This window comes from Phaethon aethereus, assembly GCF_964289735.1.
Source record: "Phaethon aethereus genome assembly, chromosome: 3".
Taxonomy (NCBI): Eukaryota; Metazoa; Chordata; class Aves; order Phaethontiformes; family Phaethontidae; genus Phaethon; species Phaethon aethereus.
The window spans coordinates 33,846,598-33,860,680 of NC_138576.1; the positions used below are offsets into that span (position 1 = coordinate 33,846,598).

At 38.0% G+C, this 14,083-nt stretch overlaps 1 protein-coding gene across 1 annotated transcript in view; it reads left to right on the forward strand.

Moving 5' to 3' along the window:
* Positions 1-14,083, forward strand: part of COL19A1 (collagen type XIX alpha 1 chain) — a gene marked incomplete at its 3' end in the record, with an annotated part of 197,051 nt that overhangs the window by 153,094 nt on the left and 29,874 nt on the right. The window contains exons 24-34 of the mRNA XM_081998313.1: positions 1,940-1,993; positions 3,217-3,306; positions 3,673-3,717; positions 3,817-3,894; positions 5,193-5,228; positions 5,335-5,388; positions 5,477-5,530; positions 9,065-9,106; positions 10,223-10,276; positions 11,120-11,173; positions 13,869-13,922. Coding sequence (XP_081854439.1) covers positions 1,940-1,993; positions 3,217-3,306; positions 3,673-3,717; positions 3,817-3,894; positions 5,193-5,228; positions 5,335-5,388; positions 5,477-5,530; positions 9,065-9,106; positions 10,223-10,276; positions 11,120-11,173; positions 13,869-13,922 — 615 coding nt within the window. The remainder of the gene's footprint in view (positions 1-1,939; positions 1,994-3,216; positions 3,307-3,672; positions 3,718-3,816; positions 3,895-5,192; positions 5,229-5,334; positions 5,389-5,476; positions 5,531-9,064; positions 9,107-10,222; positions 10,277-11,119; positions 11,174-13,868; positions 13,923-14,083) is intronic.

Sequence of the window (14,083 nt, forward strand, 5' to 3'; positions counted from 1 at the left end):
TTTTGGTTTTTATTTTATTTCTACAAACAGAAGGATCTAGGAGCTGGTGTTGCTGTATTTTGTCTTAGTCTCAGAGTGCTTGTGGAAAGGCCTACTTTGAGGAAGAGAACTTTTAATCTGAACAGACTTTTAAGTCATACAATTTATTAATATTAAAATATAGTTCTGAGTGGTACGCAGCTAGCAGACTTCTCATTGTTGACCTGTTAGAAGTCTTAGGGATACAAGCAAAGTGACAGCTGGAGTACAGCGCCTTCAGCTCCTGGCAGGAAAAAACGTAGTATTCAAATCAGCATGTCATTATTTTGTACTGTGTTACTTATTGACCATTTCTTTATACCTTGTTTTCCTACTCAGTTGAGGCACACATTTTTTAAATTGTGTCTAACTTACCTGTCTGCTATAACAGTAGTTTGTAAGTCTTTTTTGCTGTGCTTCTATTTATATATAGATCTCCAATCTTGCTGTGAAAGATAATAAAATACGGCATTTCTGTTTTGCTTGTGTTGCCATCATCCCACTTAAGTTCGTAATAGCTGCTTTTGAAACTGCTGTTCTGCTGGATCTTTGATCAAGTGACATTATGAACAGATAATTACTATATATGTAGATCCTAGATATAAATGATCTTGAAGATTCATATATGTGTACACACGATTGTAGTATATAAAAACATATATTTAAACATATTATAGAAACATGTATTTAGTTTGTTGAGGCTTGTTGTTTTGGTTTATATTCTATAGATGAAACATTATGGATATATATAATATATAATTTATAAATGTAATAATTCAAGTTATGCAGCATGATGAAAATTCTGAAAGATTGAAAATTGTTCTACTTTCACTTATGTCCCTTTTTTTAATGTATCTTTTTTTTTCCCTTATGTTTTTAATTTGGGTGACTGGATGAAACAAGTAGCTGTCTCTATTAAAGGACAGAATACAACAGAGAAAACAAACACACAGCTGTTAAACCCTCACTACTGGCATGAAAATGTTGTCATCCTTCATATGCCAGTGTTCGCAAAACTAAGTTTTGCACTGCAAAGAAAAATAAAAACAATATATTTTTCTTTTTCTTAGAATGTTCATTTTCCATTCCAGACTAAGTATCATACTTAGATTTTATCATTCAGTTTTGGCAATTTTATCATTTACTGTGGAAATTACTGGTATTCTTAATAAAATGCTTGATACAGTAATGGGTTGAATAGCATTCAAAGATTATGGAAAAAGTCTTCTGCATTTGTTACATCATAGTAAGAGAGCACAATTTAACCTTCCCTATTATTTTAACAGTTTCTATTTAGATTTTAGTCTATTTCATTTCTCTGCATTTATAACAAATCCTTTATGAAAAGGGCAAGGGAAAATACTGAAGTTAAAATGTGAAAGATGAGAAGATTTAGACAAAAGAAAGGATGGAATATACTTATTTTGTTGAATTATTTGACTGTATTAAATTTCTAAAATGTTTCAAAGGAATTTGGTGGATTAAGTGTGCAGGAGTAGGAATTCACTGAGGCCTTTAAGATACAAATTTGAATAATTAACTAGTATAGGAAATCATGCAGCCCTTCATAGGCAAAAAAGGTGAGACATTTATTTAAAACTCAAGTTTGTACCTGCTATCGCTGCTTTTGAAAAAATGATTTATTTTCAAGCCTTGGAATTATTTTGAAACCGAAGAAACAAACCTGCCAGTCTCTGCCACTCTACCCAGAAAATAATCTTGATTATTACATTTCAACTTAAAGAAAAAGGATTCATATATTTGATTAAAGAAGCATTCATTAACTTGCACCGTTTAACATTTTGGGTCAATATTCATGCACAGTAAATAATCCAGTGTAAACTCATTTTCTTCTGTAATTTTAGATAATCTTCAAGGGAATAGCTATAAAAAAGTACAGTTATATTTTTATTAATTCCAGGGCTTGCCAGGAGAGCACGGGGTACCAGGAAACCCAGGAGTTAAAGGAGACAAGGTATGTTTTAAGTGTTTTTAATTAAGCTTGACATGCTAGAGCATATTAGACTGTCATCTCTGAAGTAACCTTCCATCCTTCTGTACTGCATCTGTGTGGCTGCTTTATGAATTGATTTTAAGATATACAAGCAGCAACCCCCTGTCTGCTCCTCAGAGATGCTGCGGGACAATTTGGCAACCCAGTTGCTCTTTAGATTCATAACTTAAGTAATATTTCAAGGAGGTTGCATTGGGCTCTTATATTAGATCTGTGCAGCGTGGAAATATCCGTTCAGGTCCTGACCACAGAACAGCCTTTTCAGTGTAGTGTCCTAACCAGACTAATGTCTAAAATCCCACCTCTTAGTCAGTCATATTCACCTTGGCAGAGCACTGGGGCAGCTCTACTGTCTCAGCTGCAAGACGAGGCCGGGATCTCTTGATGGGATTGTATTTTTCTGTGTAGAAATCCCGCAGAATCCAGCCACATCAGCAAGAGTTAAAAATTGTATGTATGCATATGTTGAATGTAGAGGAGGGGAGAAAAATGGATAGAGCGATGTGATGTGCTATGTTATTTATACATTGTCGGGTACAAGGGAAACTAATAAAATCCATTAACTGAACTTTGAAGTGAAATGATGAAAAGGCAGAAGAAAATAACTGTGGAACAAGGACAAAAGGGTACTCGTCTCACAAAATGGGAAGTAGTGGATTCAGAAAGAATCACAGAGAATAATGCAGGAGCATCTAAAAGACAAGAGGACAGCATAATAGACAGCACAAATTCACCCGTGTAAGCAGGAGTTGTAGAGATGTGGAGCAAGCGATGCTGCATGCAGTGAAGTAAGAAATACGGTGTAGTACGGTGAAGACCAGGGATATTCCACTAGGGATAGATAGATAGATAGATAGATGGATGGATGGGCAAAGGCAGTCTGAAGCTGTAACTATGAATTGATTGGCAGGTTTTAATGACAACCTGCATATTAGGGGCCTGGGGACAAAGAAACGTAGGTCAGATGCATTGCAAGCATGGAAAACTGAGAGAATGCTAGTTACTGTTAGTGGTTGTGTGGTCCTTTTCTTCTGTAATTTTTCGAAGGAAAATATGAGGGAGTTTTTTCTTCTCTGTTTCTTCTCAAAGTACTGGCACTTTCTAGGGTAACCTTGATAATATTTAGAGTTTTTCATCAGAGAAAATTCTCATGTTTCAATTAGTGATTCAAATTTATCTTGTAGGGGGACCCTGGTGGGATTATGGGACCGCCTGGACATCCAGGTCCAAAAGGTGATGTGGGGCCTCCTGGACCAAGTCTGCCTGGAACACCAGTAAGTCCATAATCTGAAAAGGCTTTTATGACTTTATTTCTTATAGGAACCACTGTTAAAGAATTCTCATCCTGCAATGAAAGAAATCAGAACAAGTTTGTGGGGTTTTTTATGTGATGTTAAAATTGAAATATATGTTATAGTGGTATTGTAATTGCACTAAAATATAGTCTAGAAATAGTGCAAGGCTCACACACACTCCTACTGACAGTGGTATTAACAAGGAAGACATACATAAAACTGTCATAGTTTATTTAGTCAAATTTATTTTAGTCAGCCTTTCACTGACTAATTTTGGCAATAAAATTCTTCTAGTCTCTTTGATTTCAAAACATAATTATTTTTTTACTTGGGATTTTTTTTTAGGGTCCCATTGGTATTCCTGGAAACCCAGGTCCACGGGGACCAAAGGTATAAAAAATATATTATTTCTGTTTCAAAAAAAAAAGGATTACATGCTAGTTTACATTTTCAGGCCAGTTGTGACTGAAAGCCTTGTACCCTTCTCAGGGAGAAAGAGGACTACCTGGTGTACAAGGAGCACCTGGGGAGATGGGACCCCCTGGAATAGGCATTCAGGGATCACCAGTAAGTATACCAATGACCACAATTCGAGCTTCTCACTGTGCATCGCTGAGAAACTGCAACAAGTAAAGCATAGTAAAAAACCATGCCATGTACTCCCTTCTGACTTGACTCCCAACTTAGCATCTTTCCCCTTTATCCAGATCCAGAAAGAACTAGTGCTAAGTGAGAAATGGAAGCCTTGGAGATCTGAAAGAGTCAATGGCTACTTTGCAGATGAGCTTCCTAGTGATGGTGTTACGATGTCTTCAGACTAACTGTGTCTGTTTCTAAGCAGCGATTGTTTGCAATTGTCAGCAAAATCCAGCCTGAGTACTGGTACAAGAGAAGGGGTGTGCTTGATGTTGTAGATGATAGCATTTTGAAATCCATGCTGGTACTGGAAAAGGCAAACACACTTGGAAGAGATGTGGAAGGTTTTGCATCAGCTTCTGACTTTCGCATTTGTGATGACTGCTAATTACAAGCTTAGGTCTCCTGCTTATAAATGAGAAGCTTACAGTGCCAGGCTATGCCAGGACATAGTGAAGTCCTGATTTTGCACAGCTTGCTTCACGCATTTCTGTGCAGTTTAAATTCAATCATGAAGCAAGTTCATGCAGTGTATTTAGAGCATTCATACTAAATAAAGTGTTTAGCAGTAAATGTTTCAGTTATTCAGCTTGTTTCCCAGGTGTCTTCCTTTCCATTGCCTTTAAGTAAAGCCATCTGCAGTGTCTTCAGAGTATTCAGTAAAAAAATTGGTGATATTGATGGTGTAGATGGTAGGTGGTACATGAGTTCTACTGTGGTGAGTAGGGCAATCCCTCTTCAGTACAGACCAACATAGTCAACTGATATGTTTCAGTTTATTGACAGGACTCAGGTACAGAGAGAAAATGTTTGAGAAAGGTGACTGGAGATTCACACTGAGATCTTAATTTAAAATAGTAATCCTTAAAAATAATTTATTCAGTTAAAATATTTTGAAATCTGAGTTTTAAAAACTACCCAGTTATATTTAATCTAATTTGTTTTTATTCAACTTGAATGTCAGCTTTTCTTGTGAATCTCCTAGATAAATAGCAAGTTTCACCACAGATCATTATTCCTTGCTATTACTTAATCTTAAAAACAGGCCTCAGCAAAATCTTGAATTCTCTAATTTTGGCAAAATTAGATTTTAATTTAAAACCAAACGTAGAGCAAGTCTTCCTTGCGATGCAAACTGCACCAATATCCCACATTTGGTATTTTTTTATGAAGTTCATCTCCCTTATCCAAAAAGGTGTAACTACTGATTATTTGGAGTTTTCTTGCAGGGCCCTATAGGTCCAACTGGATCAGCAGGTGTGCAGGTAGGATATAAATTTTCTCTTTAATGTAAAAAACATTAATTTAGTTTAAGAACTTTACAGTAAAAAAAAATATTTTCAAATCCTAAATGACCGTTCCTGCTCTTAGGGCCCTAGGGGACCCCCAGGATTACCAGGAACTCCAGGTACCCCTGGTATTAATGTAAGTAACAGTTCTCTATATATACAGCAAAAAGTAATGTGTCCCTTGTCAATGATTTAAGGCCATCAAATTCTACCTTTCGTTCTAGGGCACTCCAGGAAGAGATGGAAAGCCAGGACTACCAGGCCCTCCAGGTGATCCTGTACGTATGCATAGAAAGCTTGTGCCTTTGCTTTGGTGCAAATATTTTAAATTTAAAGGAGATAAGTACAGAAGAAGTAGAAGTAAAATTGATAAATTAATTTGATTTTTCAATGATTATATCCTTTGTGGGTTTTTTTTTTCACTTTATTATGTTGCAGTATAAATTAAACTGCTGTATCTCAGCAGTCTCAGTCTGTTCACCTCTTAAACTAGCAATTCTTCACATACCTGACCATCACATATACTCCTCAGATGCAGAAAATTACAGCATGTCTTACGAGTGAGGTCCATCTCCAAGTGTCCAGCAATGCAAATCTAAGGCAGGGTTTCCAAACCAGTCTGCAGATTGCTGATAGCCTGTGAAGAGATTAGAAATGCTCCATTCCTGCTGCAAGAATGCATTAGGCAGTAAAACACATCATGCTTTCAATTAAACATTTGGTTGTACAGGTGCACGGCAGTCCACAAGTAAGCCTGAGGATTGACAACAAGGAGCTTATGGGGGGTCAAACTAGCCCCATAATCACAGAAAGATTTCACCTTGGAGAGAATAGTCGTCTTTCTCTGGAGAAGAGCCTGCACGTAGGCACTGCTGATTATCAGGGATCAGGATGGTGATTCTAATTGGTTGGTTCCTTGGTTCCTGCATTAGTGAACTGGTCCGATCCTTTGAGACGTGAGAGTATCCGCAGCATCTCAAAAGGCCTAAAATCAGTACGTAAAAGCAGGTTTGCCACTGGCATGGAGTATGAAGGTAGAACTCAAATCAGAGAGTCACAAAGACTGAGGTATAAAATGAGCTTCAGTTAGGAACAGATATAAAAACAAGAAAAAGGCACTGTGAATATAATTATTTGAAAGACCAGCAAAGTCTATTATTTAATAATCATGGAGATCAAATTATAGGTTGTGCAGAGAAAGCTGAATAATTCAGCAGCTTTTCACTGTCCACTGAAAAAAATTGCTTTTCAGAGAATACATCAAATAAATTTTAATTTAATTGAAAAAAGAGTGAGTTAAAGAGGTTTTAGATACAGCATGAAAATCTGGTATAATTCGCCCAAAGAATGAAGCAAAGCAGTCTCTAAATGGTTAGCAGTTATCCTTGAGTACTTTGAGAAAGGTGCAGCTTTTGAGGAAGGGAGATATGCTCACAGAAAACATATCTTCATAAAAAGGTGAATAGAAGAGGAACAAGAGTATCATAGGTCAGTTGAAAAAAGTTTGATTGCAAGAGAGATAGGAGGCTGTTTTTTTTTAATTTAATTCGAAGTACCAGTGATATGAATGATAAAGTGGAAACAAGATGGCATAATTTTGTTAAGAATCAGTCATGGAATAAGTCAGATTTCTGTCTTTGGAAGGTTAACTTTCTTGGGAAAGACAGGGAAAGAGTCATGTTATATACCTTGGCTTCATTGAGACTGTCCTCATGATGTGTTTATAAGCGAGCAAAAAGTGGTCTTGAAGTAATTGCCATATAGTTAATGATTATCAAAAAGTATGGATATGAGTGTCTATCAGCAGATTACTGTCACATTTGGAAAAAGCGGTCTCTTCCCATGCCCGGTTCTTGTCAGTGATTTAATTTGATTAGGATAAGTAAATATAAACTCTGCAATTGGACTGGGAAAGATTGGTAGCTTTTTGAAGATATAATCAAAACTTAAAATTGAGAGACAGTCTGAAGTCAACAAGATTAAACTCAAGACAGCTGAGCATAATGCTTAATAACAAAAAACAAAATGCATAAGAATAGGTCTGGAAGGCACAGTGCACTGCAAACTAAATGTAATTTAAAAAAATCTAATGTCTCTGTTAAACAGACAGGCCTAAACAGAAAAACTTGCTAACAGGAGAATTCTTGCCTTTTGCTCTCTTGAAATACTCTTCTCCTTGGAGAGAAATTTTTGAAAGGAAGATGTAGCAAGTACAAGTGAGTCCAGAGAATTAAGGCCATTTTAACATTTTCAAAAGCCCAGCATATACCATACACTTATTCAGCGTTCAGCGTACACAGCTGTGACTCTACAGTATGTGTGCGATTAGGCTAGACTTGCTGTACGTACGAAGCGGACGAACTGTACGGCACAAATGCGGTCGGCTCGCGCTCATACCTGGCCAGCCATTGCAGCTGGATGTTAGGACCCTTTTGCACTGAGGGTTTGGGGGCCTGTACCACAAAATGATATTGCAGCTAAAATAAGAACATTAGAAAAAAGGAGAGACTGGGGAAATTGCGTTTGTGTAGTCCAGAATAAAGACCAACAGGTGGCATGGCAACCGCATGTCTATCTTTAAAATGTCACAATGAGAAGGATGAAAAGTCAGGCCATGTAGGGATGTGGTGGTTGTTTTTAAGCCTTGTTACAGGTTTTTAAGAGCAGGTGACACTGGCTATGTACAGTTTACTATTGTGCAGAGGATGGACTTTATACCTTACACAGTTATGTCCTTAAGTTATGTTAGGTGGCTATGTCTCACCCTAGAAAACTTTTCAGAGTGCTTTCAAAGGTGCTGATGCTGCCCTGTAAATACTGTACTCCTGATTGCACTTCTGGTTAAGTACGTTCAGCAGCGCTTCTCTTGAGCTGGTATTTGAGACTTATTGCTACCAACCGACTCTTTTTCTAATATGCTGCAAAACTGCTTACATTTTGTTTTTATTATTCAATATGGAAATGTTTGAAAAAGACTGAACAAAAAGAGTAACAAATTTTGAATGTGTCTAATTTTATAGTATGGCCAGGGCTATTTTTGCTTTAGTAATTGCAAGAAGAAATGAGCATCGGTAGTTGAAGAGTCCACTTGTGAGTGAAGGTGATGATAACCAGTGCAATAAGTTTTTACAGGGAGTCTTTAAATATAAGTTTAATGGCAGCACTTGAAAATCTGAGATATATTGCAGTACAGTGTAAGCCTATTGATTGAGCGTTAAATGGGTTAGCAATTTAACAGTGGCACCCCAGTGTTTTGCACTAATTGTTAATCTTTAAAGGCAGGACAAAATACTACATATTTTGCTCATGTTGCTGTAGCTGGATTATTTCCAGTACCTGAGCTAGTTTATTGAAGTTAGCTTTGGCATCACCACAATTTATGCTACAGTTCACAGTAGAGTCAAAGCCTAGGAGAAAGCGGAAGAAAAACAAATGAAGATAATCAGGTGAGAATAGTCTGTGAGACTTTCCAGGAGTGGTAAGTTGTTGCTGGTATGCTACAAAAATGACAATATATTATTTTTATTTAAAAGTGAAAGTTACTGTGTTCTGGAATTATGCTGTTGTCATGGTTTAAGCAATTTCAATGAAATTGTAACAAAGAATTACATTGTTAGGTTCGATAGACAGCGATATTTAACTATATTTGAAATCCTGATTTTTCTTTTGAGTTTTCATTAAAAAGTAGCTTCAACCAATATATATGTAATCAGCTATGTGTGTAACAATATAAACTTTAGAAGCAATGAGAAGCCATCAGAATCAGTAGTGTTGTGTAAAACATTAACTGCAGCTGCCTTTTTTAATTTCAGATTGCACTGCCACTTGTGGGAGACATGGGTGCTATACTGAAGGTAAATATTTTCAGAGGTTAAATATCTTTGTTTAATATAAGCATGCTTTTTAAACCAAAATATGCACTTGAAAACCCACTTGGCTAGCCTAAAATAATTTTGATATTTTTGTTGATTTTTGTTTTGTTTTTAAGAAATTCTCAAGAAATGTATTTTATAGGAATTTTGCAAAATAGCATTTTAACAGTATGCGAGGTAGTAGCCAGCCAGTGTCTGTTCAGCACATCTAGCCCACAATATGAATTGCTACATGTATACCCCATTCTCCACTTTACTTTGTAGCATTAATATTGGTAATATACTGAATTGGGAAAATAGCCTAGAATTTCTAAGGTATTATTTTGAAAAATAATAAAATGTGAAGTTATCTGCCATATTCCAAAATTAAAAGTATGCTCAGGAGTATTTCAGTGTGAAAAGTACACATCATTTCTGAAGAGAGAGATTATCCTATTCTACTGTCCTTTATTAATACATGTACCGAGGGTTTCATGACTTTCTCATTCCCAAATTTGATTTCTTTTAGGTCTATCTTTGGGCTTTTCCCTGATTCTTTGTCCATAATGGTGTTGTCTTTCTCCTATATGTGCCCTTCTACCTCTTTGTCAATTCTCTCTCTTACTGATTCTTTATGCTTCATTCTTCATTTCTCTGTGTTTTGTGGTTAGCACTTCTTTAATATTGTAATGTAGCTGGAAAACGCTTCCCTCAACAAAGCAAGAATCACTTTAAAATAATGATAGATTTGAAGCTGATGAGAGCAACAAGTAGCCTTCATCTCTACCTAATCCTTGAAAGGAAGATGATTTGCTCAAACCTAAACACAGGTTTGTCTGGGACTATCCAAAATGAAGGCATTTATGAGTCCTCTCAAAATGAAGCTAAGAAATTTTCACACACTCTTTGAGTAGAGTGTGTGAGAGATGGGAAGGGAAACAAGGAACGACACCTGAAAAAGTATATTGTGTAGAAGAGAGAAAGGACTGAAGTGAAGGCTTGGGGGTGAAATGAAGGGATGGTCACAAAGGCAGGAAGGAAGCGGTCTGCGTAGAGCACACCACCTGCCCGTGTCACAAAAATGGTTATTGGTCACTTCTCTTTCTCTCTGTTCCTCAGGGTGATCCTGGCACAAGAGGTCCTCCAGGCATCCCTGGCAGAGAAGGGCCAAAGGTAAGTTTTGAAGAGAGTACTTTACGTTGCTTTGTTTCTTGTTGAAAGTAGAAGGCCAGACTCTTACCTCTGACAGTCTTGACTTTTTTGTCTGATCCCTATCCCTGTAGCATCTGGGCTAGGCTAGCCTAAAGGTCCAAGCGATTTTTAGGGTTCAGCCCTCTTCCTGCATCAGTTTGTCTTTCCTCTCAGGAAAGTATGCAAAAGAGCCCGAGCCCCAAGCCAGGACAGCTCTTCTCTGCACCCGCTAAATCTAGCTCAGATTTGACTGCCCAGTACTGTATTGCCATCTATAGGCTTATTTTAGGTGAGTCAGTCACGCAAGAATCCTGCGGTGAGGAAGGAAACTTCCCGTATCTCCCTCCGTGTGCAACCGCTGGGCTGCCCCGTGCCTTTGCGCCGTGTTCCCATGGCAGTAACACAACCGTTTCACCGGGACGTCAGCTTGCACTGGCGACAACCAAAATTCTGCTTCACTGTAATCGGCTCAAATGCCACATGGTTTGGCATATAGATATCTCCTATAGCTGAGCCTAATTCCATGAAAGTGTACTTTCCCCATTTCAGCAAGCGTTTAAGCTCTTTGTTATTAATAAGATGTCTCCATCAGGTCTTTCGGCTGGTTTGCCCACTAGATAAAAACCACACATTTCCTCTCCCCTCAGTGGGAGGCATATTTTAAAGTTTTCAGGTAGTATTGAGGCTTTTTTTCTGTTTTAGGCACTATTGCTGTAAGGGCTTCATGCTAGCCTATATTAAATGTGGGTCATAAAATGCCCTACAGAGCATGAAATTCACTGTTCTCTAATAGAAAGTATTTGTTTGAATGTTACATTTTCATAGGGCAGCAAAGGTGAACGTGGGTTTCCTGGACTTGCTGGCGAGAAGGGCGATGAGGTAAAATTACTTCATTTCTATAGCGGTTGCATTCTTATCTGAACCTGAATAAAGATCTAGACTGAGAATGAAATGCACAGAATGTTATTCAATTCTTTAAAACTGCTGATACAGTAACGTATTGCTATATGTAGCCCTTGATTCTGAATTTTCAACAAGATTAAAAGGTATTATTCAATTAAATAACATCAATTTAATTTTTGTCTGAGGATTTTTGCTCATTTGTATATTTTAAAGCCTCACATACATTTAAACACTAATTTTTAAGAGTACAGAGCTACTGCTTTGCCCCAGAATTTAGCAGATTGTCAGACTAAAGTATCACGCTTATTTTTCCTCATGTTTTTACATGATCTATAGAGCTCATTATGTCTTTGCTTCTTAAAAGCAAGTGCCTCCTGAGCTTGGATTAGAACATATACCTTAAAACGATGGGACAGCCATAAGTAAAGCCCAAACAGAGTTTTACTTAAAAAATAAATGGGAAAGCAACACATCCTTTGCATGCCCTATAGGGTACCTCTACAATTCAACCCTCACAGGCTGAGGCATTAGCAAAACTTCAACAATTCAGATACTATTTAACTGCTGAGAATCGAGTGAGATATTAGAGGCAATTAAGAAGGCAATAGGGGAAAGGCAATATTATAACTGGCAGTTAGTTGTTTTTAAAGGACTCCAGAATGAATTAATTCTGAATTTTTTTATTGATTCAGTAGGGTGCTGTGCTGTGTTAGTAAGTTAGCTATTCGCATGCTGCTTCACTGTGTGATAGCTGGTTAGCTGCCTTAGCTCTGATATTTTCAGTGTTTAGCAGCAGCTTTTGGTTATGACATTATGTGGAAGTGAATTTATTTTCAGAAACACGTATAAAAGAGTTTACAAAGTTTAACAGTAACTTCTTTTACAAATTTACAGATTTTAAAAATGTGTGTTTATTTTCAGTTTTATGAATTGGTGTAACATGGGAGTGGGAAGAGAGATTGAGAAGCCCACCTGAAGCTCTTTGAAATATGCTTATTAATTCCCATGTGTTTTCAAATGTCCCTTTAATCTTTGTTGAAGCTTAGTTCTCTTCCTTTTTAAAACAATCCTTTTTTCAGGGGAGTTTTTTTTCTAACATCAGTAATAAGAATTACAGAAAATGCTCCTTTGGCTTCATATTCATTTTCTGGGTGACTGTGCCATCAGAGTAAAGTAATTCAAAATGAGCAGAGAACACGTTAGCAGTTGGATTGCCACTCTGAAAAGCAGCAGAGGTGGATCAATGTCCTCTGTGTGCAGGAGCAAGAAAGGGAAATCAGTGTCTCTCTCTATCTGCACATCTTTGCGGATTTATTTCTCTCTGCCGTTTTTTCCATCAGTCTTTCCCTCAGAGCCCCTACTTCAGGCCTCCTGACCTCTGTGGTTTTCTAGGCTGTCCCCTTAGCCGTGCCGTCTTAAACACCGCATTTAACACGAGAAATGCGCCTTTTCTGAGGTGATTCCTCTTGTCGGAGGATAGGCACCCTGTGTGGATAAAATGAATCACTGCTGGGAGGCACCTATTTCCCTTGGTGGGTTATAGGGGGAAGCAAGAGCGATCAGCTCTCAATAGTACATGACTTCTACATGTCTGAAATTGCACCTAAGCCTGGTGTGGCAGAGGAAGGACTTCAGTGACATCTCACATCCTACCTGTATCCACTGTAGTAAGTTGCACACCTGTGTGCTTAGTATGCGGATACCAGAAGCCATCAATTTCCAGGCAATCAGATGGAATAACAGCAGGAAAGTCGGTCATTAAATACTATGAAAAATGTCATGCTCCATTATCAAAAAAACAAAATCTGTAAATCAGGTAGAAAGCATCATTGCATTTAGATAGCGTCAGGTAATGCTGAGAAGTCGGAACAGATGTCTTCTTGCCAGCAAAAATAAACTTTCAGTGATAGACAATAGAAAATTAATCTCTCAGGAAAAGACAGATGTCCTGCTCTTGTCTGCACAACTAAAGACAAGAAGATATAGAGGACATAAGCTAATGATGTGAAAGGCTGAAGGGCAAGTGTTGTTTGTAAGACAAGCAAGAAGTTGCCTCTAACCTTATCATAGAATCACAGAACAGTTTGGGTCAGAAGGGACCTTTAAAGGTCACCTAGTCCAACCCCCCTGCAGTGAGCAGGGACATCTTCAACTAGATCAGGTTGCTCAGAGCCCCATTCAACCTGACCTGGAAAGTTTCCAGTGATAGAGCATCGACCACCTCTCTGGGCAACCTGTGCCAGTGTTTCACCACCCACAGTGTGAAAAATTTCTTCTTTATGATTAGTCCAAATCTGCCCTCTTTTAGTTTAAAACCATTACCCTTGTCCTATTGCTACAGGCCCTGCTAAAACCTCTGTCTCCATCTTTCTTAGAAGCCCCCTTGAAGTACTGGAAGGCTGCAAGAAGGTCTCCCCGGAGCCTTCTCTTCTCCAGGCTGAACAACCCCAACTCTCTCAGCCTGTCCTCAGAGGAGAGGTGTTCCATCCCTCTGGTCATTTTTGTGACCTCCTCTGGACCCGCTCCAGCAGGTCATTCCTAAAAAGAATGCCAACCTTTTCGGTGAAAATACGCTTTAATATAGTTATAATACTGCTGAACATGCTGAATATAAGTAGGTTTTGAGGTATAAGTGGGAGAGGAAATGGACGTATGCTTTTTTAACTTTCAGGGCCTTCAAGGTGCTCCTGGACTGCCAGGCATACCAGGACCCAGTGGACCATCTGTAAGTGTGTGGTATCACCTATGATCTAACCTATCTCTGCAGAGGTTGCTATAACTATCTAGTAAAACTTCATATTATTAGTTTGTTCTCCTTTCTTTTGGCTTTTGGGAGAGTAATAATAAAATCTTACCCGTACTGGCTCTAATAAAAGAAATTATGTT